The 26,093-nt window shown below is 37.8% G+C and overlaps 1 protein-coding gene across 1 annotated transcript in view; it reads right to left on the bottom strand.

The window, feature by feature from the left end:
• Positions 1–1,635: 1,635 nt before the first annotated feature.
• Positions 1,636–26,093, bottom strand: part of CNIH3 (cornichon family AMPA receptor auxiliary protein 3) — a 51,510-nt gene continuing 27,052 nt past the window's right edge. The window contains exons 3-6 of the mRNA XM_074864862.1: positions 23,714–23,761; positions 7,392–7,504; positions 4,741–4,884; positions 1,636–2,714 (exon numbers count right to left, since the gene is read on the bottom strand). Coding sequence (XP_074720963.1) covers positions 2,687–2,714; positions 4,741–4,884; positions 7,392–7,504; positions 23,714–23,761 — 333 coding nt within the window. The 3' untranslated portion in view covers positions 1,636–2,686. The remainder of the gene's footprint in view (positions 2,715–4,740; positions 4,885–7,391; positions 7,505–23,713; positions 23,762–26,093) is intronic.

Raw genomic sequence — 26,093 nt, 5'->3', positions numbered from 1 at the left:
GACCTACGTATTTAAGTGCCTCTTGTGCAAAGTCAAGAATTAGATGCCAATCACAGTTACAAAAACTCACAGAGCTTCTACCCAGCCCTGTAGGCAGGCAACTGACCTGCTAGCAGTCTAGCTCATGCCTAAATCTCAGGATCTGAAAATGGTGTGTTCTCAAGCAAGACATGATCATACTTTCACCCATCCAACCTCACGAAAAAATTCCAGGCCTTTTGATGAAACTGACTTTAAAGCACATATCTGGAATACAGGAAACCTGAATTAATTTCTTTCCACCTCCTACATATCCTGGGAGATGCATGAAAAGATTCAGTTACCTGCTCAGAGTTGAGAGTTTTATGAGGTAGCAAGATACCTAGAAGTTACTCACTGTGATTTGTTCTTGTGAATCTAGTTCCTATACTTCTGTAGAACTAGATGCTTTAGTTAGGATGTAGAGGAGGAATTCACTTACAGACAATCATCAGCTTTTTATGGGTTGTGCATTAATGTACAACCTAACTAATGGCTGCAGAGCTATATCAGTTAGCTCTGTAATGACCCAACAAAGTTTCTTAGCTCAAGCACACTCCAAGCGAATACATCTGTATTTCAGGTGATTTCGAAGGCAGTTTAGCCACTTCTGTAGTGTGTGCAGTCCAAACTAATGAACCACCAGAACCCCAATTAGCTTCCCAAGTAACCTGATTTGGCAGTCTTGTTGTGTGCTTCCAGAACTGGGAATGCTATGTTGTAAGAAATTTAACTACATCTAATAAGACCTACTAGTTATGTCTGTACTTGTAAATTAATGTCAGCACTTGGGACAACTTGATCATCTAAATATTGTTTGAATGACCCCAGCATAATTTTTGTGCAGGCCAGCTACTACTCTTCCAAGCAACACCCAGGCACGATCTGGGAGTTGGCATGGTCCAGGAGCAGTTTGCATGCAGCAACCATGCTTTGCAGGCTAACAGGATTTAATTTTGTTAGCGTAGCCAGATGAAAGCAGAAAGAGTCTTGGCACAGTACACATGCAGTAACTCCAGCTCAGTTTGGATCTTGCCAGACATGAGAAGACTCCATTCAGGCATTGCTTCTGCACCATGCTCTGAAACACAGTATGCTAGCACAGAGCCAGCCCTGAATAGGAGACTGCATCTCTCCTGATGAAATCCTGTGCCCAGACTAAAAAGTCCTCAGAATTTGGTCCAGGAACAATCTACTGGCTTTCAATAGCCAGACCACATTCAGCAGGGTCAACAATGAGCTAGTGCTAACAAGACCAGCTGTAACCAAGCTGAGGTACAGATGGGTCTCTCTGCACTGTTCTCTGCAGCATTATTAGCTCATTCACAATGCAAGATCCAAGTGGTCTCTGTGCATGCACTGGTGTTAGTCTTGATCTTACAAGCTTGCCTACTACTCGGAGCACCAGTGGCTGCATTGAAATACCTTAGTGACTTTGAGGGAACCAGCCCTGGTCCACTAGGTTCAGCGCTGAAATATATTTAGCAGCAGTTCTGGACACTTGATGCCTCTGACCTGTCAATCAAACAGATTAACCTAAAATATAAATAGATTGTGAGTATTTATGTAGATGTGTATTTGTATATACATATATATATATAAACATATACAGCCCATATATTTGAATTTAAATGAGAATTATATGATAAAATTTAAAAACTTTTAAATTATAAAAAAACTGAACATCTTTCAATACAAACCTCATACGAGACAAAAACATTTTGTACATTTGTTTCAGCTTAAATTTGACAGCAGAAATAAAGCTGCAAAACAGAATTACAGACCACGATTAGCTGGTCCAGTATTTTGTTATCCAGTATTTTGATGAATACAATACCTATGTTACAATCCTCCTTAATATTTTTTACCTTTTTTTTTTTTTTTTGCAGTCAGAGGAACACTATTCTGATAAGTGCTTGGCATGATTAGGTCAAATCCCATGTATTTATACGTATCACTGTATGTTACTGGTGCATCACAAATGAAGTACAGAAATACATTGGATGTTCACCTACAGGAATAGCATATCATTAGAAAACAGAATACTGCAACTGTCAATTCTTTTGTTATTGTTGTTATGGGTGTTAAAAAAATAACACTGAAGCCATTCCACAAGATCCGACATCCCTGTTTGATTAGTGTCATGTGAACATCCCTGCAGAACAGTCACACATCTTATCTGAACTCCAGTCGGTGCTCATTTTCAGAACATGTTGTATAGCTGTTCATTCTGTGTAAGATGATCTTGCCCTCCGCTTCCTCAGTCCAGAACAGTCATTAAGAAAAGAAACTTTCCTCCCTGGAATATAGTAGGGACTATAGTTTATAATGAATCCACTAAAACAAGCAGCATTAACCCTGGAAAGGTAAATAGTTGTGTAACTTAGCCCACCTTGCTGCTTTTTTTTTTGTTTGGGTTTTGAAAGTCATCTACTGCAACACATTGAGAAACAGGAGACAAACACAGTTAACTCAGCCATTCTCCCATGTTATTCTGCTTCTTCTTGCTGGGTGTCTGTTTCATGCATTCTATTTACTTCTTGGGTTCAAAGTCTTCCTCTCTTTGTTTTTTTTTTTGTTTTTTTTTTTTAAATCATGCATCCCTTGGCTCACTCATTCTTGCACCTCCAGCCTTTGTTGTTTTCAGTCTTTAATGATGATCTTTCAGTTAAGAGCTCACCAAAGTGTAGATCATGCTGAATGTAAAAGAAAGACACAATATGAAAGTATCCTTTTGAAGCATACAGAGCACTTTGATTTTTATAACCCTTTACTGTCTGTTCCTCAGGTCTGACTGTAATGGCCTGTGCTTTCCTTTGCATTCTTTCTATCTCTCTAAAGCATCTTAATTATGGTGTATTCAAGATGGGTATCAAAAAGCACTCAAGAAATAACAAATTCATTATCGACATCCTACTGCACCACAAGCTGTGTTTGAGCTTATTAAAGTGCAGTCTGATGTCTGAATTTGAACAGTGAAGAAACAAAATCATTTTGCTTTAGCATGTTTGATCTTTAAAACTTCAACCAGCAACTCTCAGCAGGGCAGGCAAGGTTTCCCATGAAACTGCATTATTTTGTTTCCTTTGGAAAAAAACCCTTGCAGTAGAAGAAACATAAAATGCAGACACCAGCTGGAGTGAATCCATACATATTAAATGCAACTCTGAAAAGTGAAGAAATCAGAGTATATTGCCACGGCTCCATTTTACTGCAATTCTAATTCTGACAATACCCAGGAAAGCACAGCAAAATTGAATGTAATTAATACTATTTTATTTAGCACCAAGCAGTGGATTTTGGATTATGGCCACATTATAGAATGAAGAAAGCAGGGCTCAGAGGAAGCTGCACAACAGGAGAGTCCCAGCAGAAATGCCAGACCACACTGCATAGCCGACTTTGACAGGGTCTTTTAGCCATCACAAAAAAGTGGGGTTAAAAATGCTTCTCTCTCAAGCCATGCCTTGCCATCTCTCCTTGCACCACCAACAGAGCTTGTCTAGCATAACTGCCATGCTTTCCATTCTCGGTCCCATGAAGAGGACTGTCAGGCAAAGGTGCACAGCCCAAACCCACAAAGCTACCGGATGCTAAACTTCTGCTCAGATTCTCATGCCCCATCCATCTTAGTGTGAGTTAGACACCTACCAGCTTCTGTAAGTCTGGGTCCTTCTACTTTCTTTCTCCCTCTCATGTATGCAGACACAAGCACATACACATGCACACGTGGACAGAAAACTTTGTTCTCAATAGCATTTAAAAGTAATATTGAGAAACAAAAACCTGCAGCAATGACTCCTCAGGATACGGGGAACAACAGAACAGATAACGAACTGGTAATCAAAGGAGAAATAACATTTATCTTCTTCCACCAGTGTATAAACCTGCCTTACAGAGGGATTACTGCATGCAAGACTGGCTTGAAGAGGCACTCTACGCAAATGCATTATGGAAGCAGTAGAAGAAAAGCATCATAAAACAACACCTCCATTTAAAGTGGGTTAACCTTTGTTGTCAAGTAGTTTTATGGTGTGATTACAAGGGTGACTAAAAGCACACAGATTCTGCCAAGGCCTTACCTTAAACATGATCCTCACATATTCTTGCACTGGGCATTTCTGACTGTGCACTAAGGACATCTGACAGCTGAAAGGGGCAGGGGGGTCAACACACGACTGGGGTGTCTATCTTCAAGAATGTACTTAAATTAGGGGTTTGGACCACGCACGGGCTTACCCTGTCATCAAAGGGAGTGTGTGGGAATGACTACAGGCATGGTGCACGCCATGTTCCTACCCACCATCTACCTACCCATTTACTTACCATGTTGAGCATCACTACACCAGCAGATGTAGTATTTTTCTTATAATTCTCTTGACTCATAAGAACATTATCATTTTCATTTGACGTAATGTCATTATCATAATATTTGCTATTTCACCCATCCTAAGAGACTATGCAGAGGAGCAAAAATTTTTTCCTTGGGTTGTCCCTGGAGCCTGGCTCAGGTCTTAGATAAACAGTTAATATTCTGTACTGAGGTTTCAGCAGATGTAAGCACATGCTGCTGTAAGTAAGCATGCTTCCCTGAATCAAGATCAGAAGCAAGTTTTATAAGACTAAGGAAATGGGCCATTTGCTTCCAGTCATTCCTAAATACAATTTCACATGCCAACTGAAAAGCAGCTACTATTTCCTCAGCGAGATGACCAGACTTACCAGTACAGATAGTAGAAGAAGGAAAGGAGATAGAAAGCTAGCTTACACCAGGCCTCTTTTTGACAGTAACTCAAGGTATCTGCATTCATGACTGCAGGTGGATCATATGCTAGCTCTGAACTATCTGCTGGGCAACGAAAATACCTGAAAGAGCAGGAGAAGACATATGGAATGACTCTGTAATATTCTGTATTAAATATGTGCAGATATACACCCTACTGATCACCAGCCCAGAGGAAACATCCTCTATGCTATAGGAGGAATTTTCCTCTCTTTTTCAAACCTCTATTTCCAGATATTGTTAAAAGACTGTTCTTATAAAACCGAGCAACTCATGAATGTGGACTTTCTGTGTTCTATTAATTCTTTAGATTGAAACATACCCCCTTCCTATATAGTTATTTCTGGCTCACTCACTAACAACTAACATATTGTGAGTGACAATATGTGGCAGCTTGTGATCACAGCATGGAGGAAGGATTACTGGGCTTTAACTGCATCTACACAACTGATTTCAGACATGATGAAAGGCGACAGTCTCAACCAACTGATAGCTCAGTTCCTCCAACTCTGAAATGGAAAAAAGTCAATAAGGAGTAATATAAGAGCTGGCTGACTAATGTTTTCTACACATAGCACTGCTCAAAAATTTTTCATCCAAATAATTTTAATTGGAAAATGTTTTTCTTCTTACATAGGAGAAATTTCTGATTATTCTCAGCAATGACTGGATGTTTGAGAAAATCCTGATGAAAGAACTTTTTTTTTGGCAAAGGAGCTTTTGTCTCAGTTTCTTTGCAGTAAAAAGCAAAAGCAAACCAAAAAGAAGTCCTCAACAAAGTTAATGAACTGCTTTAAGATCAGCATGAATCAGATGAAATATTGTTATTTCTGTTCCTTTGAAATACTAATGTGAACACTGAAGATTGCTGGGATTGCTTATAGATAGATAAACAGACAGCCAGATAGATATAAAACCCCCAAACAAGTGACCACCAGCAAACTTGGTAAGTAAATGTTCTCATAACAACTTTGCCTTCCTCCCTTCCAATATTAGTCACATCCACTTACAATCTCTAATGACATTACAAATTCTTTTACAGAGACCACAGGTGAGACCTTGCTTAATGACCTTCACTGCAATGAAGATATTACACAGTATCTTTCCATGGTTTTGTGCAGGACTTCACACAATGAACCAAAACCCGCCTGTAGTTAAACCAGTAGCGACTATGGAGTAATTATAGCAAAGCATATGGAGAATCATGGAAACAAAGACAAGCAAAAGTTCTCACCAAAGGTTGATACCATTATTTAGAGTCTGACAATTTTCACCTTGGACATAATTTTTTTTTAATTTGTTTATAAAAACTTTTAAAACCAGTATTATTGTCATACAACATGACAAGGTTAGCCCTTAGTGAAACAGCACCATAAAACATGATTATTTTTATTGCACCCAACCAATAGGGAGAACAGCACTCATAGCTTCACATAATTTAGCTTTCTGAGGACTATACTGGTACTCTAACTTCTGAATAATACACTTTATCATATGCCTCTCTATTACTACCAAACTTTTGCAGAAAACAGTGCAAAAAAGCTACTATTTTTTACTTCCTTGTTGAGATAATGGTTTTGCCTTCTTTACAGAACTATTCTTCAAGCTATTTCACAACAGGAGATATATGCTACCACATGTATCTTTGTAACACAAAGAGAACCTGACAGACAAAAATAACCTGTGCTTTTACAAACATTGTGGAAATGCAAAACTCCAGTCTGACAGCCACAAAAACTGATGTCTCTTTCTTGGTTATCTTCAGAGGCAACAGAAGGCTGACCCTCCACTAGAATGCAGAGGAAGATGCAGCAGCAGCACCTGCACTGCCTCTCCAAAAAACATTAAAGCTGCTCAACAGCAGGCCTTATGTGATCAAGTCTGAAAGCTCCTCAGTGAATATAAACACATAGCAGAGGCGAATATAAACACATAGCAGAGATCCAGAGTGGAAACACTCCCCACTTTTTCATGTGGGCAGGGTGAAGACAACAGCTCTTCACCTACCGCAATCCCTACTCCAAGAGTCTCTAAGAGCGACTTCTCTTGCAGAACAGAAACTCTCTACTGTACAGCAAGAAACAACTTATTTTATACTCAAAAAGAAAGCATAAAGCTGCCAACGAAGATGAGAAGCAAAATTCCGTCAACCTGTCCAGTCTCTATTTCACAACTCCAATAGAAAGGTTTTCTTGCTAAGGCTGAATGAATAGGTCCAAGACCTTTCAGATATGAACTGCCTTACAACTCCCTATCTATGAAGTATTTAGAGCCTCACCAAGTTCCACTTTCAGATACCAGCCTACTTAATTTCCAAGTTTTTGTTCAGTTGTGATGAGTGCACCCTGACACTCTTCAGAATATTTATCTAAGTTAGTAACTGAAAGCCATGTTTATATTATTATGTGGTTTTTTTACCCATCCCAAATGTTCATGAAAAATATTTTACTTTTCATAAGTTTCAGCTGCTTCTAGGCAAAGATATTCAGCCATACTCCTATCACTGCACTTTATAATTCATACAATCTGCGTGTGTGCCGAGCTGGCAAATAAGGCTAACAAGCAGTCAGCATATAAAAGATGGGCTTACCTCCAGAAGTGATAAAAAAGCAAAGGAACATTTAACCCCAGTGTCAGCCACTCTTGAGCGCACAAAAACATTATGCAGAAAAGACTATGGATAGAGTACTCCGGCAACACCAGCTAAAAAGAAAGGAATGGAAATAACAGATGTCAGTAAAACACCTCTTCAATTTTAGCCACTTAAGCAGTTTTTCAGAAAACAAACCATCTCTGCAAGTCTTCCCTGTGTCTGTCCCCAGCCATACCTCAGTTGACAGGCAGCTTGGCTATGAGCAATGAGTACAAGACGTAGTGTAAGGTTTGTTCAGGTCCTAACCATGGCTGTACTCCAGGGGCTTGTTGAGAGGCTTGGGACAAATCACTTACTGTCTTAGCTGGTGCTCCAGATTTCTGTCTATAAAATGGAGATTACATTACTGCCTCCCTCACAGAAACATTGTGAGACTAAATGAGGGTCTGTAAAAGAGTTCTTGAAGAACCAAGTTTCATTATTGATGCATTCAGAAAGGAAATAATAAAGCTATTACCGAAGCTTCACTTCTATATTGCAGGAGTGTCCTTGGAAAAATAAAAGGCTGCTTCTACCATTTTGATATGTTATATACACCCTAAAGAGATCAAATCCATTACTAAGTCAGTGTTGCAAGCTAAAACCCACTAAGACAGGAAACTCATTTCCTCAGTAAATCCATGTCTCCTCACACTCCTTGTTTCAGACCCAAGATGATTGTTTCTATTAAAAGAGAAAGTGAGTGGGCAGCTGGCAGAAGCAGAAATTTGTGATGTTGATTCAGAGTAGTTATTTCTAAAGGCATTTTTCTTTTTTCACTGCTTTCTTATTTCTTAGCTGGCTTTCTTCTCTTGTTTTCTTCCAATGCCTTTTCTCAGAAATCTCTATTTCTTTACTTCAAGTCATAGAAGAGATTAATTTCCAGCAGTACATATTTCTCAAAGCTAGACAATCCCATACACAGTTCATCTGCATCTCTTGCTGCATACTGGAGCTACATCAACCAAAGTTAAATCACAAAAAGCATTTGAGGGGCTTCCTCTGATGTAAATTCATTTTCATCTGTCAAATAATTTAAGTGACACTTGTTTTTTAAAACAATGTAAAAGCTACTACTATACAGCTACTCCAATGCCTACCTACTCCCATACAGCTGTGTTGCAATGAATTTCATCTTCTTGGTTCTAGGAGTATTTCCACCTCACATGGAACATATTTTTTTGGCTTTCATTTAACTTCAGTACTTGAAGTAGTTAACACATTTGGTTATCTCTGTGTCTACGCCTTCAACTTAAACATTCTCAAAAGTTTATCTTATGTGGATGACAAATCATAATACAATTACATAGTTTGGAGTCCAGATGGTAGTTATTTATCACTGCTGGATTTTTTTTTTTCATTTTTAGAATGTGATTTACAACATGACTATAACCTTTCCCTAAAGAATGATTCATCTTCATCACAAATTGCAGACAAGAAAGGTCTTCATGATGTACATCTACCCACTAAACATCACAACACTTAAAAGCATATTACATTCATTATCACGTATTTGATTTCTGATTTCAACACAGACCATAAACTTAGCAAGAACACAACCCTGGTGCCTGATCATGCCTGGCTGGTAGTAACAGGGAAGGAAACCCATGGTGAAAATTATGCAGAGCTTAAAAAGCAAAACAAAAGAAGAAATCTGCTGTAGAGCTAGAAAGGAAACAAAGGAAGCAGTGAACTCTCAGAAACAGACTCACTTTCCAGCCACAGTTTCTGGTGTAAATTAAATCTACCTATGCTTTTGACAGAACAACAAATGGGTCATTTATGTCTCTTCACCCTTTTCTTAGAGTGATATTTTGCTGTGGACATAAATAAAGGATCAGTGCTGATCGCAGTTTCTGAAGACAATTCATGCAAAGAAGAAAACAAAGCCCAGCCTACAAGGCCAATTACAGCTTATATTCAGGTGATTTACCTAAGAGTCCAAATCTAAAAGGAGGTGAGAGAATTGAAAGCATAAAGTGTAGAAAGCCACTAATAGCAAGGCTTGTGAGGAAAAGTAAAACTGAGTAACTAAATAACTGAAAAATAACACTGCCTCAGTTCTTGGCTGTAAGAATCATCCTGCAGGTGACACGACGTCCTCCGAAACCAATGGAAACTTTCAATCAACTTTAGCAAACACGGGATTTGGCTCCTGGAGAGAAGAAAGCTGGCTGAGAAACAAGCAACAGTCAATCCTTGTTGTTCCTGCTGAGGCAGTCAACTACAGTAGTAACCACTGTGATACAGATAGCTGTGCAATAGGAATTAAACTAAGCTTTTTAATTCATTCCTGGGGGAGCATATGAAGCTGTCAGATGGTAAACATTTTGGGATATAAACAGTATACTTCTATTTTGAACCAGGAACACCCTGATTCAGAAAACAACCTCTGCTTTCTAACCATCTTGAGATGGTTATGGAACACGGAGTTGAAAGAGAAACTGGCAAAGCAGCACAATTCTTAAGGGCTGCAACTTGATCACTTTGAGTCCCAAGCTAATGGCATTACAAATTTATCACCAGAAATTCTGCTGGCTGACATTTACCTGTGGAAAACCACAGGAAAGACTGAAAAGGAAGCCAGCTTCTAGACCAAAATGCTGCTAATCAGAAACATCTTTTGCTATAACATAAGCAAGGGAAAGAAACTACTATACCTTTCTAAGTTTTGCTCTGATATGTATAGTTAAGTAAACATGCATACCAGTAAATATTCAAAATCCTTATTCACAATCCATCATTTGCATTTAAAATGTAAAATCTTAAGTAGATATCATACTCATACCATTACCATCTCACCATAAATATTCAATACATCCACATTCAAAGTAGTGCACACATACATGCACAGGTAGATAGATTCTTCCCCTCTAATTCCAAAGAAAATAAGGCATTCTTTGCTATGTATAGACATCTAGGTTGGCTAAAGCATGGGTAAGCAAGCACTGAAGCTAAGCACCTGTCAGCAGATTCTTTGTGTTTATAGGAATACAAAGATCTCTGTAGATAGCAACTGCAAAAGGGCATCTCGTGGGAAGCTCAGTCCTAAATAATTTTATTCAGTTTCCTATTTCCTAAATATATTCTGTTGTTCTTATACAAAAGATAAATTCATCTTTTTCTGTCAGTACTTCTCCTCCTTATTCTGTTTATTACATATGGATACCTCCTTCTCAAAGGAAATTTTGCTTTTACAGAACATTGTGTCATTTTTACATGGAATGACTCTTATAGTTTGTCTTGCCAGTGAACAGGACACATAAAATACCTTGCAGAAACCAAAACTGGGAAGATATTATAGAAGGAATAGTAATCTCCTTTCATTAGTGCTATTAAATTCTGACGCTTAGCAAATCAACTGCAACAAATGAATCAAACTGTTTTCTCAGTCACTGTTAAGCCACTGAAATGTCAAGCCCTCATGTTTCTTTCCAGCACTTTGCTTAGGACCAATACTTCCAAGTGCTACACAATAACAGTAATTCTCACAGAACTGCTGTTTCTTCCCCCAAAAGACTCTGAGTCTACATCAGTCTCCATCTGTGCGTGCCAGCCCCCATACTGTAATCACAGATTTTACAGCATACCCAGAAATTGCCAGCCATTAGACACTCTACCCTTCCCAGGGTTTCTGAGAGTCTTCATTACGCTGTTAAAGGCCGAGACAACTTCCCTTCTGAATGCCTACCTTCCCACCCCACAGACGGCAGGAAAAAAATGGAAGAGAAGTGCAGGTTGAATCTCCTTCACCTAATGTAAGAGCTCTGGTGATTACCCAAGTGGAAAACAAGTTGTTCACCTTACAAACACACAAGCCCTTTTCCATCCACCTAAAAGCAACAAGAAACAGAAAACACCATGCATGCACTGAATCACTCCAGAGCCCCAAATCAGGCCTGATCTAAGTGCATGCTGCTTTACTGCTGTGGCTAATGCTGCTGCACCTACTTCCACTAAAGGATGGCTGCAGCTTGCCTCTGCGGTGCTCACTTTGCTGCTTTTTTCCACCATATCCCTTGCTAAAGGTGACATGTAGAATTCTTCCTCATAGATAGCAGAGAAAGAAGGGATGGACATGCACACAAGAGTTATTTTAATTACACTCTATAGCCCATCCTAACAGAGCCTGCCAGAGCTAACCTGGGTTACTGTGGAGTATAAGCTGCTGAATTAAAGACATTGTGAGACCAAAGGGAGACAATTATTCACATGACTGAAATTCTGCTCATTGAACAACATAGACCAAAAGTCAGAAATGTAGTGCAAGCAAATGGCGGGGGGGAGAAGCAGAAACACACAGGAAAATAGTAGCAGCATGTGCATTAGCCCAGACCAGGCACATATGTGGAATGTACACACGTTGAAACAAACAAATCATATCTGTTTGCTTCTGCTGTTCCACAAACCAAAGAAGCAGGGTCAACTGTGTATAACTTAAATACACAGACCATACATCTTAACATTTACAACAGTTTTAAACATACTGCTTGCACTTCACTGTATGAAACACATTAAATTTACTGTCGAAATACAGGAAGGCTTCCCACTTACATTTTCTAGTGTATCTTTCTAATCTACTTTAAATTATTTGAGTTATTTGACTTCCAAAACCTCCTCTGAAAGGCTGCCCTAGAGCCCAATACCATGCTGTCACAGTAAATATACTAAGGTTTTCAGTCCAAATTTTCAAATTCAATTTCTTTCCATTCTCCTGTTAAAATCCACACTTGCTTGTGTCTCTACAAGCTCTGTTCTCTAGTTGCTTATAGCAATCACTTAGAAATTCAGTGGCATAGTTAAAATTGTTATAGCACAAACCTATAACCACAGCATTTTAAGTAATTCAAAACCATGTTATGCAAACCTCTAGAAGTATTTAACAGTTTGTTACATAGATATATGCAACTAGCTGAAGAGAAAATGTCTGGAAAACGGATTCCAGATCATCAAAACAACAACCTGCAGCTGAACCTACCAAGTTCACATATACGGGTTTACATTTTATCTGCAGGAAAGCAGTGGTGCACACATGCAAGACACAATGTTACCAAATGCACAGCAGAAATAAAAGAAAGGATATAACCTGTGTTTTCACCCCTCCACCTTTCTGGATTACAATGAAGTGAATCAGCAAAAAGCCAATGTTTTGTAAAGGAAATTTCATCATTCTAATGCACTACTGGAAATTTTTTTAAACAGTATTAAGTGGATGTGAGCATAAGTTACTCCACAGCACAAATACCAGCCAATGAAATGAGTAACACAAAGAACCTAATTATCATTCTCACAAAGCACTCTATATCTATCTGTAACACAGTACCAGATCTAATATTATAATAAAGGATTTCTGGATGCTCTTTCCATCTCACCTACTAAACACACCTATATTTAGGCCTATCATTTCACTTCTCATTGTCTCATTTTTGCCTTCTGCAACATAGGGATAATTATGTTTAAAATCTATAGATTCCACTGGAGCTAGTTTATGACTCGAATATTTAAGCTTTGTCACAATACAAATAATAACTTTAACAAGAGTGACAGCAGAAGATCAGGCCTTCATGGGACATTCACCAAGAATATCTATAAATATTTCTGTACTGCAGAGCCTATGGAAGGTCATAACAGCCAACAGGTAAAGAGGTTATAAAACAGATTTAAAAAAAGACTTCTTCACTATAAAGCCTGCAGGGCACCAGCACAATTCAAAAAGTGCCCCGTCCTTGGAAGACACATCATTAAGGCAGATGTGCTGTGATCTTACAAGTGTATCTCTCCTCTGCTAACTGTTCTTTTCCACTCAGCAGGGATCAGGGAGGTATCTTCACAACCTTTCTTTTTTTAACCTTAATCCAGAACCAGGAACAGAAGCTGGGTTAGCAACCATGTAGTGTGAACTACTTTAATTTTCACAACGCTGACACGAAATAGGGTAACAAACACTTTCTTGCCCTACCTCATATTGCGTTTCAGACACAACCAACCAGGACGCCCCACAGCTGGGTTATTCCAAGAGCTCATGTCATCTTTGCCTGCTCTCCCCAAACTGGTGAAAATGACAGCTGCTTGCTAGGGTCTCAAAAACCAGCCTCTCATTTCAGAGGCAGGTCTACGAATGCAGAAATCTCAGCAATCATTAAAATGAAGTTCAGCCATCTGCATGGCACAGGAAGGGCCCTCAGGCCTTCTCCCAGGGGTCTCCCTAAGATTGACGGTTTCATAAATGCTGAAAACTAAGTGTTCACTAAAGGGCTGTTTCAGTGTAAAGACTGTCAGTCTGAGGAAGCAGATCTGGCACAGTGCAGACACGGTAAAGACAATCCCCACCCTGCTATTCTAACAGCTTTATTGAAAACATCAGCATCTAAATGCAAGGTAGGACATTTAACTCCCAGCAGAAACAATTTTCATCCGTATAACAGGTATGATGTAAAATCATTGCACTCTATTTTTAGGTACGATATTGCTTTTTGTAATTGCATAGTGGCTTTATAGGGTCTGATCCTGACTTAAATCCACAAGGAACATTCTGCTAAACATAACAGTGACATTTGATTTAACCCCAATTTCTTTAGTTTTATTAAAATGCAAATATTTACTTTATTGCATACCAAATTAGAGCACATACAGTCCATTAGCAAGTCAAATTTTGCCAATATCTTCAACACAGCTCTGAGGAACAGATGCATAAATTACATTACTCCAAGCAGCTGAGAAGTACACTGCTCTCAGGGGTACATTACAGGCAACAGTTACTCATGCACATTTTTGCTGCATCTTCAGCCTTATTCTGCTGTTACTTGTGATGTTCTGATACTGTAAGGACATATGTTTACATATCCTCCAGAACAGTACGGGAAGAAGCTGAATTGTAAAGCAAGAGGTCGTCTATTACAGGGTGATACTTTGCTTGCCACTTTGATTATTGAATAAACATTTAAAAGATGAGATTAACAGCAAAATACAGTCAGTTAACCTGAAACAGTTTTATACATAAATATTTTAATGAGTAACAATATTATGAATAACCATATGTATCTGCCTTCAAAGGATATTTCCATTTCCACCAGGCATTGCACTGGCAAATATTACTTCCTCCTTGGAGTAAAAGGGGGATAAGGACCAAACTGTGACTGCCACAAGTTTGAACTCTTCTCTCTTGCAATAGTTTTGTAACTCTTCCCCTTAGGATCTACCGCTGCTTTGAACACCTGTGCAGGCACAGCAGGAATCTGTAAGCACACAGACATCCTTAGGTAATGATTGCTAAAAATGTTCTAAGTTTTGAGAAGTGCTGAATTCAGGAACTTGTAAATTTGACTAAAAATAGTGTTGGCACAATGCACATAATAAATGAGTGTCAGTAGTGAATGAATTGCCTGCCAAAACCACTATACTTCCTCTAAATTCTCAAGTCCTATATTAAGGACTTTCTTTCCTGATATGGTACTGTATACAAGGAAAGGATGAAAGGGATTATGTTCAGTATTTTTATTGCAATAGTAATAACTTTCTTGTAACTATGAACATAATATTTACAATAAAATAAAAAGTGTGAAGAAGAGAGGCACTATCTCTAATCGAGAATATTCATGGAATTATTCATGCAGACAGCATAAATACTGCCAGCTCTTTGGTCCCAATTCTACTGTCACTCCTGCAAAATAGCTACTGTGCCAAGTTCCACTCTTTCTGATGAAATTAAAACTATGTTGGTACCCAAGAGACTAATCGTATAGGGCACACCTCCATTTTATCCCATTTCATTCTTCATAGATAATAAATGTAACAAAAGAGTAGGCAGAAAAGACTTAAGGGAGGAAAGGAGAGAAGCTTTTAGATGATCTGTAGTGAATTTCCTATCAGAGTGCAAAAGAGGAAATGGCAGCTCAGCAACAAAGGTATTGAAGGCCTACATTTTGTCTATACTGCAAATGTATTGCAAGATTCAGGGAAAATCATGTCCCTCACGTTTCCAGATGCAAATAAAATCTCTACCAAGTTTGAATCACTATCAGTATGTTAACTCTGTCCTCTTTTAGGCAAGCTGCAGAAAATAATTAAACCAACACAGAGCTAGTGAAAGTGTATAATACTTAGTTAAAAACATTTTATTTGCTTTTCCTGTATCCCCACTTCCCCTGTCAAGCTACATTCTTCTTTCTTTCACTTGTACAACCTAAGGACAGCCCCACTGTTTATGTGAAAAGCAGATTTAAAATTTATCTCATGCCTTTTTTGACTAACAAGAGATGCTGTACCAAAATTGTCTAAAAGGGACTCATCCATAAGTTACGATTTCCATAAACTAAATATTGTGTACTAATACGTTTTTAGCTAACTTCAAATTTTATCCTTAGAGTGTAAAGTTACCCCTTCCTAATATAAAAATACCTTGTCAGAGTTGCTCTGAAGGCCAGAAGAAAGTTGGTTTTATCATCTAATAGCAGTTTAGCAGTATCTCTCACATAAGTACTGAATATTGAAATACACACTCACCAGTTTTATGTCTCTCACACATGCTCAGTCTAATGTACCTAAAAACATCCTAGGTCACTTCAAACAACAGAGAACTTAAATTAATTTAGTTTTATGAAAGATGTTGTAATTACAGTCCAAGTCCTAACTGAAAGAATGCATACAGCCTGGCAAGCTTACATCCTACAAAATCTGCAGATCTAATTAATGCTTTAGAAACAGCAATATCCTTTATTCCAGTGCCTGCATGCAACTCTAGAATTTCTTCTGAGGCGGCTTAGGAGCTAATTACATGTGCATATGTAAAGCTGGGGGATGTAGCTCATACTCACTATAATGTTGACAGAGACCTATCTCATTATATTGTCTATGTTTATTAGTATTTCTGTAAACCAAGCATCACACAAGCATATGACACAAGATAATTTTACTCCCAACAGTCATCAATCGGACTACAGTAGCTTGAGTCTGACTCCAGACTGGGCTGGATTTGAACAGCTGCTGTAGAGATTAAAGACTACATGCAATTATTAACTCAATGAACCATCACAGCCCTCAAAAACAGTGAACAAAACTTAGCTTCAATTAAAAATAAAAGATTCAAACTGCCTGCTAACAAGAAAACTAAGTACCTCTCTGAAAACAAGATTTTTGTCATCAGATCAGCTGCGCAACCTTTCCTTTCCTGTTGTGTACATGTCTTATGAGTGTAAACAAATGCTCTTCGTATTTATTACCATGTGGTTTTTGTAGCACCTGGCACAATAAGGCCTTATTCTTTACCTGAGCCTGGAAGCATTGCTGTAATGAAAACATAATAGAAAAGGAGAGCCAAGTCTTGCTGAAAGGAATGTTTGGCTGAAGCACAACAGGGCCTTTAAAGATCAAAGTATCCAACTAAGGAAATAAAAAAAGAATGCAAAATTTAGAGCAGCAAAACGTAAGACAGCAGAATATCCACCTAAAGGCAACAAAAGCAGATTTGCTCCTGTATTATATTTTCTTCCAGAAAGAAGACAAATAGAACAGCCTGAAACCACTCTTTTGAATTTACTGAGACACCTTTAAAATGCAAGTTTTCATATGATAATGTTAATTCAGAACATCACTGTAGTCCCCACAACAGATTATATGTTTAAACCTCTAAAAATAGCATCACTGAACAACTGTTTCATATTCACATTGTTTATCAGGCCAGTTAATAGAAAGTTCAGATCTTGACAAAACTATATGATGCCATCTGATCAAAAGGCACCCCGACTTCTTGGAAATATGTACCAGCCACCTTCCCTCATGACACAGTTCTCTCCCAGTAATGGCCAAACCCAAAGTGAAGAAAACGATGATTTTGCAAGGAGTAAAGCATTACTAGCTCAAATGAAGTGCTACAAAGGCAAGTGCTGAATTGTCTAATCTAAAACTTGTACTTCTTCCCCTCATTCTACTCAGAGTTTGACCTTTGTGGTTTCTCCTGAGTTCCACTGGGAATTTCTACACAAAGTCAGACATATTTGGTGATAACCACCAACAATGATGTTTTTATCTAAATGGTGTCTAAATTATAAGAACTTCAAATCCAAATCTAAGTCCAGGCCTATTCCACATGGGTTTATGCTTGAATATCAACACGTTTCTCATCCCAGAGCAATAAACAGAGATTGCTCCAAGCTGTCGACATCAAGGAGAGACAGAGGGCCCACAGAGGGCTAGCACAGCCGCTTTTGTTCTTGTTCAATCTTAGAGATGAACGATAAGCTTGAATGTCAAACCCTTCCTAAATCCAGGGACGTTCAGAAAGCTTTTTGATATAAACCAACTTCATTTTGAACAACTGAATTTCAGTGCAAAGATTGGGGAAAAAAAAAGAAGGCGCATTTGAGATGATTAAAATTATTTTAAAAATACACAGTATTTAATTAAATTGTTTTATACACAGCAATGCCTGCTTGGGTACAAGCTTCTGTATTGCACTGAGTCACAGAGAGACACTGAATAATAACCTGGGTACCCACAGTATGTTTTCTATACACATAATTCTATATTCATTCTTCAGAAGTTATCCTCACTGTCTCTTGATTAGGGTTTACACTCCCAGTCACTCAGTAGGAAGGGTCTCCTGACAGTTTTCCTGCTGCCCAGCTGATTAGTCAAAACTCAGCATTTCATCATATTGATGAAGTGTGAAAAGAGAGAGAATTAGATACATCAAGAAATACAACATGTACTGAGAAATCAGTAACAATGATGAACTCTTTGGTCTCTAATGAGAGTGAACGAAGTTCATGTGCTCCATCATTGTAACAATCACTATTAACAGGAAAAAATGTCACATGGTGCCATTTTTTGTTCCCTTTGTGATCTTTGTTATAGCAGCAGCTTATCAGAACTCTGGAAACATCAGCCTCTTTGTCCTGCGAGGCAGAATTCCACTGCTATTTCCACAGTCCAAAAATACCTTATGATTAGACTAAAAATTCTGGTTTACTCTCAGATAACACAAGCATCTAAACTTCAAAGACTAAATGTTGACTACCATTAGGAGGTGCTGAATATAATGCACACTACAAACCTGGTATGTATTTACTCTGCAGACTTACCCCTCTAATGTGGCTATGCTGCAGCATTTTCTTTTTCTGTCAAGTGTAACTAAATGAGGAATTAAAACATCTTTACTGAGGTTGTAAAAAATTTATAGTGCTACAAAAAGTAAAACTATTGCTGCTATTCCCAGTTCTGCAATGAACTAATTGTCTTATTGCTGTAGTTTCTGCCTATGAGATTTTTCAGTCCCAGGAAGGAAGTATGATTTCTTTTTACATATGGATGGATACACACCACTTTGAATTTTTTTTGTGATTATATATCACATTTGCTAAACTTGTTTATATAACCTTACATTAAGCTATAGGCTTACAGAAGTACTCTGCTAATGACTATCAGCCTGCAGACTGGCTAAAAGAATGTCACACATCTATAAATCCCTAAATCCATGATGAAGCAATCAACTGACATATCCAGAAACACACACTTAAAATCCATCACATTATTTCAGGCTTGTCAGTGACTGTGAGGCAGAACAACAGAAAGAATGATCATTGTAATAACCAGCAAATTTATCAAGAAGAAAAGAACATGATCAGTCAATAGAAATCAGCTACTGTGACACATGACACTCTCCAAAGGGGTATGCTGACTGTAGGTGCTGCATGCAGACAATGGTAGGAGCTACTGGTAGGTGAAGGTCTGGAACCTAACAAGGTCCAAGTACAAATATTATTTCATATGGCAATTACTCTAGTGCACATTGGTCAGCCTCCTTCATCCAAAACATGCAGGATAAAAAAGGTCAGCTGAATAAGGATAAACAAAGAAAGATAGGGTTATTTTTTTAAAATCTGATTTCTCATAATATTTAGCCACATGTAAAGTAGGAACACCTCCATACTCCGAAAATACTGTTTTCATCTGCTATTAAGAAAAGCTAAAAAGCTAACTTGTTCCCTGTTAGCTGATCCAACAGGCTCAGTAATGTTTCAGAACATATCATGGGGATTTTTTCAAGCTTTGAGTGAGCATTCAACAGTGACAAACAGGCATGACATAGACACAGGATCAAGCCTCATCTTCTTCCTTGGAATGCTCCATCTACAGTTGAACCTGTGGTGTTAACCCGCAACCCTTCAAGCTTCTGATTACTCATGCCTCTGAATTGCTGTTGCTTTCACACATGTAAGTAATTTTGACTTTTTTTACAGAGTATTTAAATATGGAAACATACCAAAACAAAACTGTATGCAGGCACTCAGATGACTGGAATTATATATTATGGTCATTAGGTTTTACATTTTATTACAGTATCTCAGTTTGAATGAAATGTCTTCTATAACTGCTCTTTAAGCTAACATTGGTTTTGGTTATTTACGAAAACTTGTAAATATAGTAAAACTTAACTGCGATGTGTATTAGGGTATATACTACAGAATATAAACTTAAAAGATGATAGATTTATTTTATTTTTGCAGAGTAGTAAAAACCAGAATTGAATCTGGTAAATATCAGAACAAATTTCCACCACTACTACTGCAGATTCGGCTCCACTGGAAACCAGAGTGACAGAAGTACTAGAACGGATCAAGCATTGGCAATCCCCAAACTCCTAACTAAAATGTTAAAACTTGCTTCAAAAAAGATTATCTGAAGATGTTTTGTGGCTTGTTTTTTTTTCATTTTTAAAACATCCCCACTCCTGATTTTGTTGTTGTTGGTACTGCTAGTACTGGAGTGCTGAACCAGCTAAGTTTGGTTATTCAAAAGTTGTCCCTGTAGGGTTTTTTGTCTGGTATTTGTTTGTATTTTTCAAGACAGTTCAAGTTCATCGGGAATATCTTTGAGATTAATGTCACCTTGCCTGTGGTTAAATTTCTTGCTGAATTCGCTCTCTTCCAATCATCCCTTCAGGACTTGTAAAAAAAGCCCCAAAAAACCCCAAATAAAATCAAGAAAAGGGATCGAACTCTGGTACAATATTTTCTTACACTCGCAGTTTCACAAATTTTATGCCTAACTTAACTAAAATGCACCATTACAGTAGGAAAATGAGTAAAAGTCTATCTTTTGTCTACTCAATTCCCTCCCAGGTAAGTTCCAGTTCTGCTGTTTGTAAATCACTCTTACTTTAGCTTAACGGGGTTTAAAAACAAATATTTGCTGATAATTTGAGAAAGGTCACTTATATTGTTCAGCAGTGCTTGGCATGAGCAGACTGAAGTCTTAAATACGCTCACTGAGCAGGAAGCAAGTTCAATCAACTCTCCTCCTTAGTAAGGATTTATCAGGCTAATTCAGAAATTACAATGCATAACCTAATCACAACTTAATTTAAATTTCCTCAAAGGTAAAGTAATAATATTACAGTGGTTGATTAATGAAATAGGCCATGTTTTAATCTAGGAAATTCCTAATTGTCCTTAGTACTAAAATAAGTATATCCAACAGGAATCAATCAGGTAGGTAGATTTCTTGAAATACGACTGCAATTATATAATATTGTGGTCACCATTAACTGAATATATTTTAATAACCCCACCAAAATATTTAATCATAAAAATCATGGTAGACTTATATGGCACACCTCACCTATCTCACTCCTCAGCAGGGCTAATGAGCCCAAGAAGCCTGTACTGCTGTATCCTGTACTGTTTCCACTAGCTCAAAGCAGCTCATTCACAACTAGCTTGTGTTTCTCTGTAGAGCATTGTAGTGTGTCATGTAAACGTATCCTTAGAGAAACAAAGGCAGTTTAGCAAAAGAGCACAGACTCCACAGCATTCACCAAAACTAGTGTATGTCCTATGTGAATCATGTAACACTTGTATGACACACCAATGTCCACACAATGGACACTGGTGAACATTCAACAGTTTAATGAGCACACACATGAACCCATATATATACTATAAGGCCCCAAAACACACCACTGAATGAAATGAGATACCTGTATCCTGAGAGAACCTCGCTTTGTGCCAGCTTCAGAAAATAAGTCCTTCCTCTCATTTACTTCAGGACAGAACAGATTTGACCACGGCTATATAAAGTTCATAGCTTCTTTATACACAATCAATCATCTCTCAGTAAGCAGAAAACTTAGGCTGATCTAATTCTCATTCTATAGCACCATAAAAACATGGACCCATGTGTACATGCATGTACACACGTCAACACCATATATATGTACTTCACATGATCCCTACTTGTTTTAATGATATAGAAACATTTTCCCCAAACCAAATGTCAGAAAATGCCTGGCTGTGGAACAATTACATCCTCCATTCTGTTTTGGAAAATGTAAATAAGTTCTATAATATCTCGTGACGTATCACGTACCTGGTCACAGTTTGTTAATAGTCTTCTCCAAGTATTTCGGAGATAAAACCAAAAATCCATCCTTAAGAAACTCTTTGCCCACTAGGATCAGATTTATATGACATATTGTATGCCCATTTAATAATTCTCAAGAACCCCTTCTAAAACCAGGATACAATGAAACTGAACGTATTTTCATAGCCCACCTATAACCTCTTTAAAAAACAGATTTCCAGCATATCTTAAGCATTAAGTTCTAATGTCATAAATAGCAAGATATCACTGTTTTCAAAGCCCTTTAAAGTAATTATCTGACTTCAAGACATAGGAAAACAGGTATGTAGCTGTTTCATAGAAACAGACCTAAAGCCACACAATGTTATAATGAGGGACATATTTAGTGCTTGCTGAAAGCATCTTAACTGCTATTTTCCCGTATCTATATAGCTGGCACTCAATTTTTTACTGTTTTTCCAGAATCTTCCCCAACCCCGAATCCTTTACACTACATAAACTAAAGCTATTTTTAGTGATTGTCAGATTTGAAAACTACAAATCTCTGTAGTTATTGCATCTTCCTCTTCTTGCATACAATCTCTCAATTAAAAATAATGTGTCCCCAGAGAACTTTGAAGAAGAGGCTGAATTAACAAACTGTTTAAGTGAACCAGAAGCAAGCCAATCCCTTAAGAATACAGAGTCTGTAATTAGCTAAAATGCTCCATTTTCTGTTCACAGTGAGGCTGAGGCTCAATAAAAATTAAACACTGATGCAGGCAAGGCATTCCCATGGGGCTCACATATATTAATACATTACTACTCACCAGTTGCTTTATGTCAAAGAAACTGGGACACAGCTTGAAATTGGCTGGCTGCCTATTTGATAAAATGGAAATCTACTGGTGACAAGTATTTTCTCTTATTTTCATACCCCTAGTGTCACAAACAGGCTAAGTAAGTACTTAAATGTGGCTCCAAAGAGTCACATGCTCATAATGGTGCCAAACAGATATGGCTCAGGTTCTGACTGATCAGAGAATGACACTTCATAGATTCTGCACGGAGTCACAGTTACGTCTTTGCATCACCCCAAACCAATAATCCCCTAGGCTTTCCCAAAACCTCTAAGGATGAGGCCACCAGTTTCTTAAAACCATATCTCAATTTAGTTCTTAGGATGCAGTCAGCAGTCCACACTTCAGTAGTGACCTTTTTAAGCAAAAATGCAGAGCCATTTGGATGGCTCCATTACTATGCTGTGGAAGGCAATTTATACAGACTTACACACATATAATGAAATAGTTTGGAACTATGATTATTTTGACTTCAATGAGACAGAGTCAGGAGAACATGAGTGTTTATGAAAACCCTCTTCAAGCTACAGATGAGTAAACCCCATGAATGTATCAATCCTACAACTTAAATGTTCCTTCAAATCCCTCAGGAACTCAGGCATTCAGCATCTCTCTTGTTTCAAGTTATAACAACTGTATTAACTTTTCTATTCAGCCAATTAAAAAACTTAAACATTAAATATGTAGCTAATAAAATGTTTAGTTTATCAAATAGTAAGCCACTGTTCAAAAAAAGAGTATTTCTAAAACCCGTACTACAACAATATCATCTGCTGATAGGGCTATAAAAGCACCTCAAGCTGCAACTGCAAAATGAGTCACCACCTTTGAAAACCAAGTTCTAAAATGATGGCTGATGTTCTGAAGTTTCAATTCCTATCCATAAGTCCTCTATTATGTTAAACTTTTATAATTTGTCTTACTCTGTCCTTTCAAGGTCATCATGACTTCCACTTCTGCAGTAGAAACCAGCCTTGCACGAATGGAGTGCGAGGATCATTCAAAGAGAAAATGAATGCACATCGCCACTGGATGGCTTTAATTCTCATAAACTTCACAAATCCTAGGCTAGTTTATGCTCACCTTTCGCAGGAGGAAGCAAATACGCTCAATATTTCTCAGCCGCTCTCTCTGTCAAGAAAAAGTAATAAAAAAGGTAGGAGATTAGCTGGTGCTATGAATTAAAGACAGTGTACTACAATTACAATGGGTCAAGATCATAATTAATGGCAGCAGGGAAGCCACACATTATTAATCTGAAACATGAGTATTCACTTCTTACCTAATGCTTGCAAGCCAAATTATTTACCCATTTCAAAGTCCCAATAAGTTATTTTTTCACCTGTTACTGGGTGCCACAATAGAAACTGGGAATTCAAATCTGTGTTAGCCTTGAGCTAGAGGCTGCAACTTCTTTTAAATCAGCATTTGTGACCTCTATCCAATGGTGCTAATCTATACCACAGATACTCAGTCTTGCATTTGCAGGTTCCCAACCTCTGGCTTCAAGATAATTCTGAATGGAAAAAACAACTACAAAGTTGGTATGGCAGCCCTCCATTGATCATTAAGAGGGTGTCTGAGCAACATATTAGAATTTAACCCATTAGTTAAGAATATCTGAAACGTCCTAGAAATGCCACTTTAAACAACAGATGCATTCATAAATACTGAAAGTCTCTGTAATTAAGCACTGTGACTAAAAAGATGCTTTAAGTTCAATTCACAGAAAGACGACAAGTCAAAGACAGGTCTTCTTTTAAATGGCTCATAATGAGAAATTCACTAGTAAAATTAGATTTCACTCTGTATAACCCCATCACTGGAGTTACTGAGAAAGATTCTACTGTTGGCTACACTGCACAAGGCCCAGTGGTTTTGTTGTCCTCAGAAGACTTATCTGGTAATATTTTCATTTAGACACGGGAAAAAATATTCTGAATAATGACCTTTTAAACAGGTAATATAATATACCAATGTGAGAAGCTAACTCTCCCTAAGCTTTTTTCTTTTCAAATGTCTTAAATTTGCTCCAAGTTTGAGTTTTATTTCTATTTTCCAAAGTAATGTCTCTTTTCCTTTCCTGTCCCCAAGTTTAAGCCATTTTTTAAAAAAGTATCCTTTTGGAAAGACAATGAGACAGTGGCAGCTTGATAGGCACCAGACAAATATTGTGCATCTATCTGGTATCCATGACCTAAAAGGGATTCAGAAATTTTAGACTCACAGTTGAAAACATGAGAAAGGATGTGTGTGGATGTGCCTGTGAAGCTGCAGAAAGCTTTCTTGCCTTTAGTAGGAGGTAAGTGGAGAGGGAAAGATAATCCTCTCAAGTCTGTTTAGAAGACAGATGCCTACAGCTGGCCTTGGAGAAGTAGGAAGTCTACCTTTGAACTGTAGGTAACAGAGTGTAAACCAGGAAATTTGAATTAAATTCTCAGTACTGCCACTGTTTTTGCCTCCGATGCCTCCTTAATTCAGCCTTCTCTTGTCAAAAAGGCTCTATATCATGAAAACGTTGTGGAAGATACACGAGTAAAAGTCAGACATTCTTATACTGCAATAAAGAAAACTATTCCAGCAAATAAATGGAAGATGAGCACGATGAACAACTATGCATATGGAAAAAGGAAAATACGCTTGATCAAAGATACTAGAAATAAGGAATACCTGCTAAAAATCTTCCTTTTATGTCAATACAAAAGGCATCAACATGTATACCATGCAGAAAAAAGCAATCTGAGATTATTGCTTGAGTTATCACAGAAAGTTTCATAGAAGAGAGTCAGATATGTCAATTGATCACAGAATACTTTGCTGTGTTTTACTGGAAACTCTACGATTAACTTTTTGATTCCACCACTAATATGACTGAAACAGGGACCTATTAACATTTTTATCCTGGAGACCAATTCCATTACCATTTTAAAGTAAGAGGAAATTATCTCCATGGAGCATCTTACAAGTTTTAGGAAGAGAAAAAATTAGTGGAATTTGGTACATATAAATACACATTTCTTGTGCGTAGTTCTCAAGATGGGAAGTAAAAACAGATAAAGTGAATTCAAAACCCGATTACTTCCACTGAAGTCCTCTATAGGATTTCATCATATAGTTTATTTCTTTTGTTCTCATTCTTTGCTTATGTGTTAGTGAACAGTAAACAAGTCAACAAGATCATGCTTAAAAATGTCAGTGGTCCAAGCAGTACCGCAAATCCTCTGCTGAGTTATGAAACAAGGTTAAATGGCAAAGTACTAGCTACTGAATTGAGTTATCATTTGTAAGCAATTCAATAACTTGATACTCTGTAGAGATCAAATTCAGCACCCATCATAATCGTAATTCCCAGTGAGATGACAGGGAGCCAAGTTCTGCTCTCAGTTCTGGTGGTATAAATCTGAGGCATGTTTAGCTGTAGTCAGCTAAATCACCCTAGATTACAGCTTTAATTAACAGAGGA

Source organism: Strix uralensis, chromosome 3 (assembly GCF_047716275.1).
Source record: "Strix uralensis isolate ZFMK-TIS-50842 chromosome 3, bStrUra1, whole genome shotgun sequence".
NCBI classification, from domain to species: domain Eukaryota; kingdom Metazoa; phylum Chordata; class Aves; order Strigiformes; family Strigidae; genus Strix; species Strix uralensis.
This window is presented reverse-complemented; position numbering and strand designations above follow the sequence as displayed.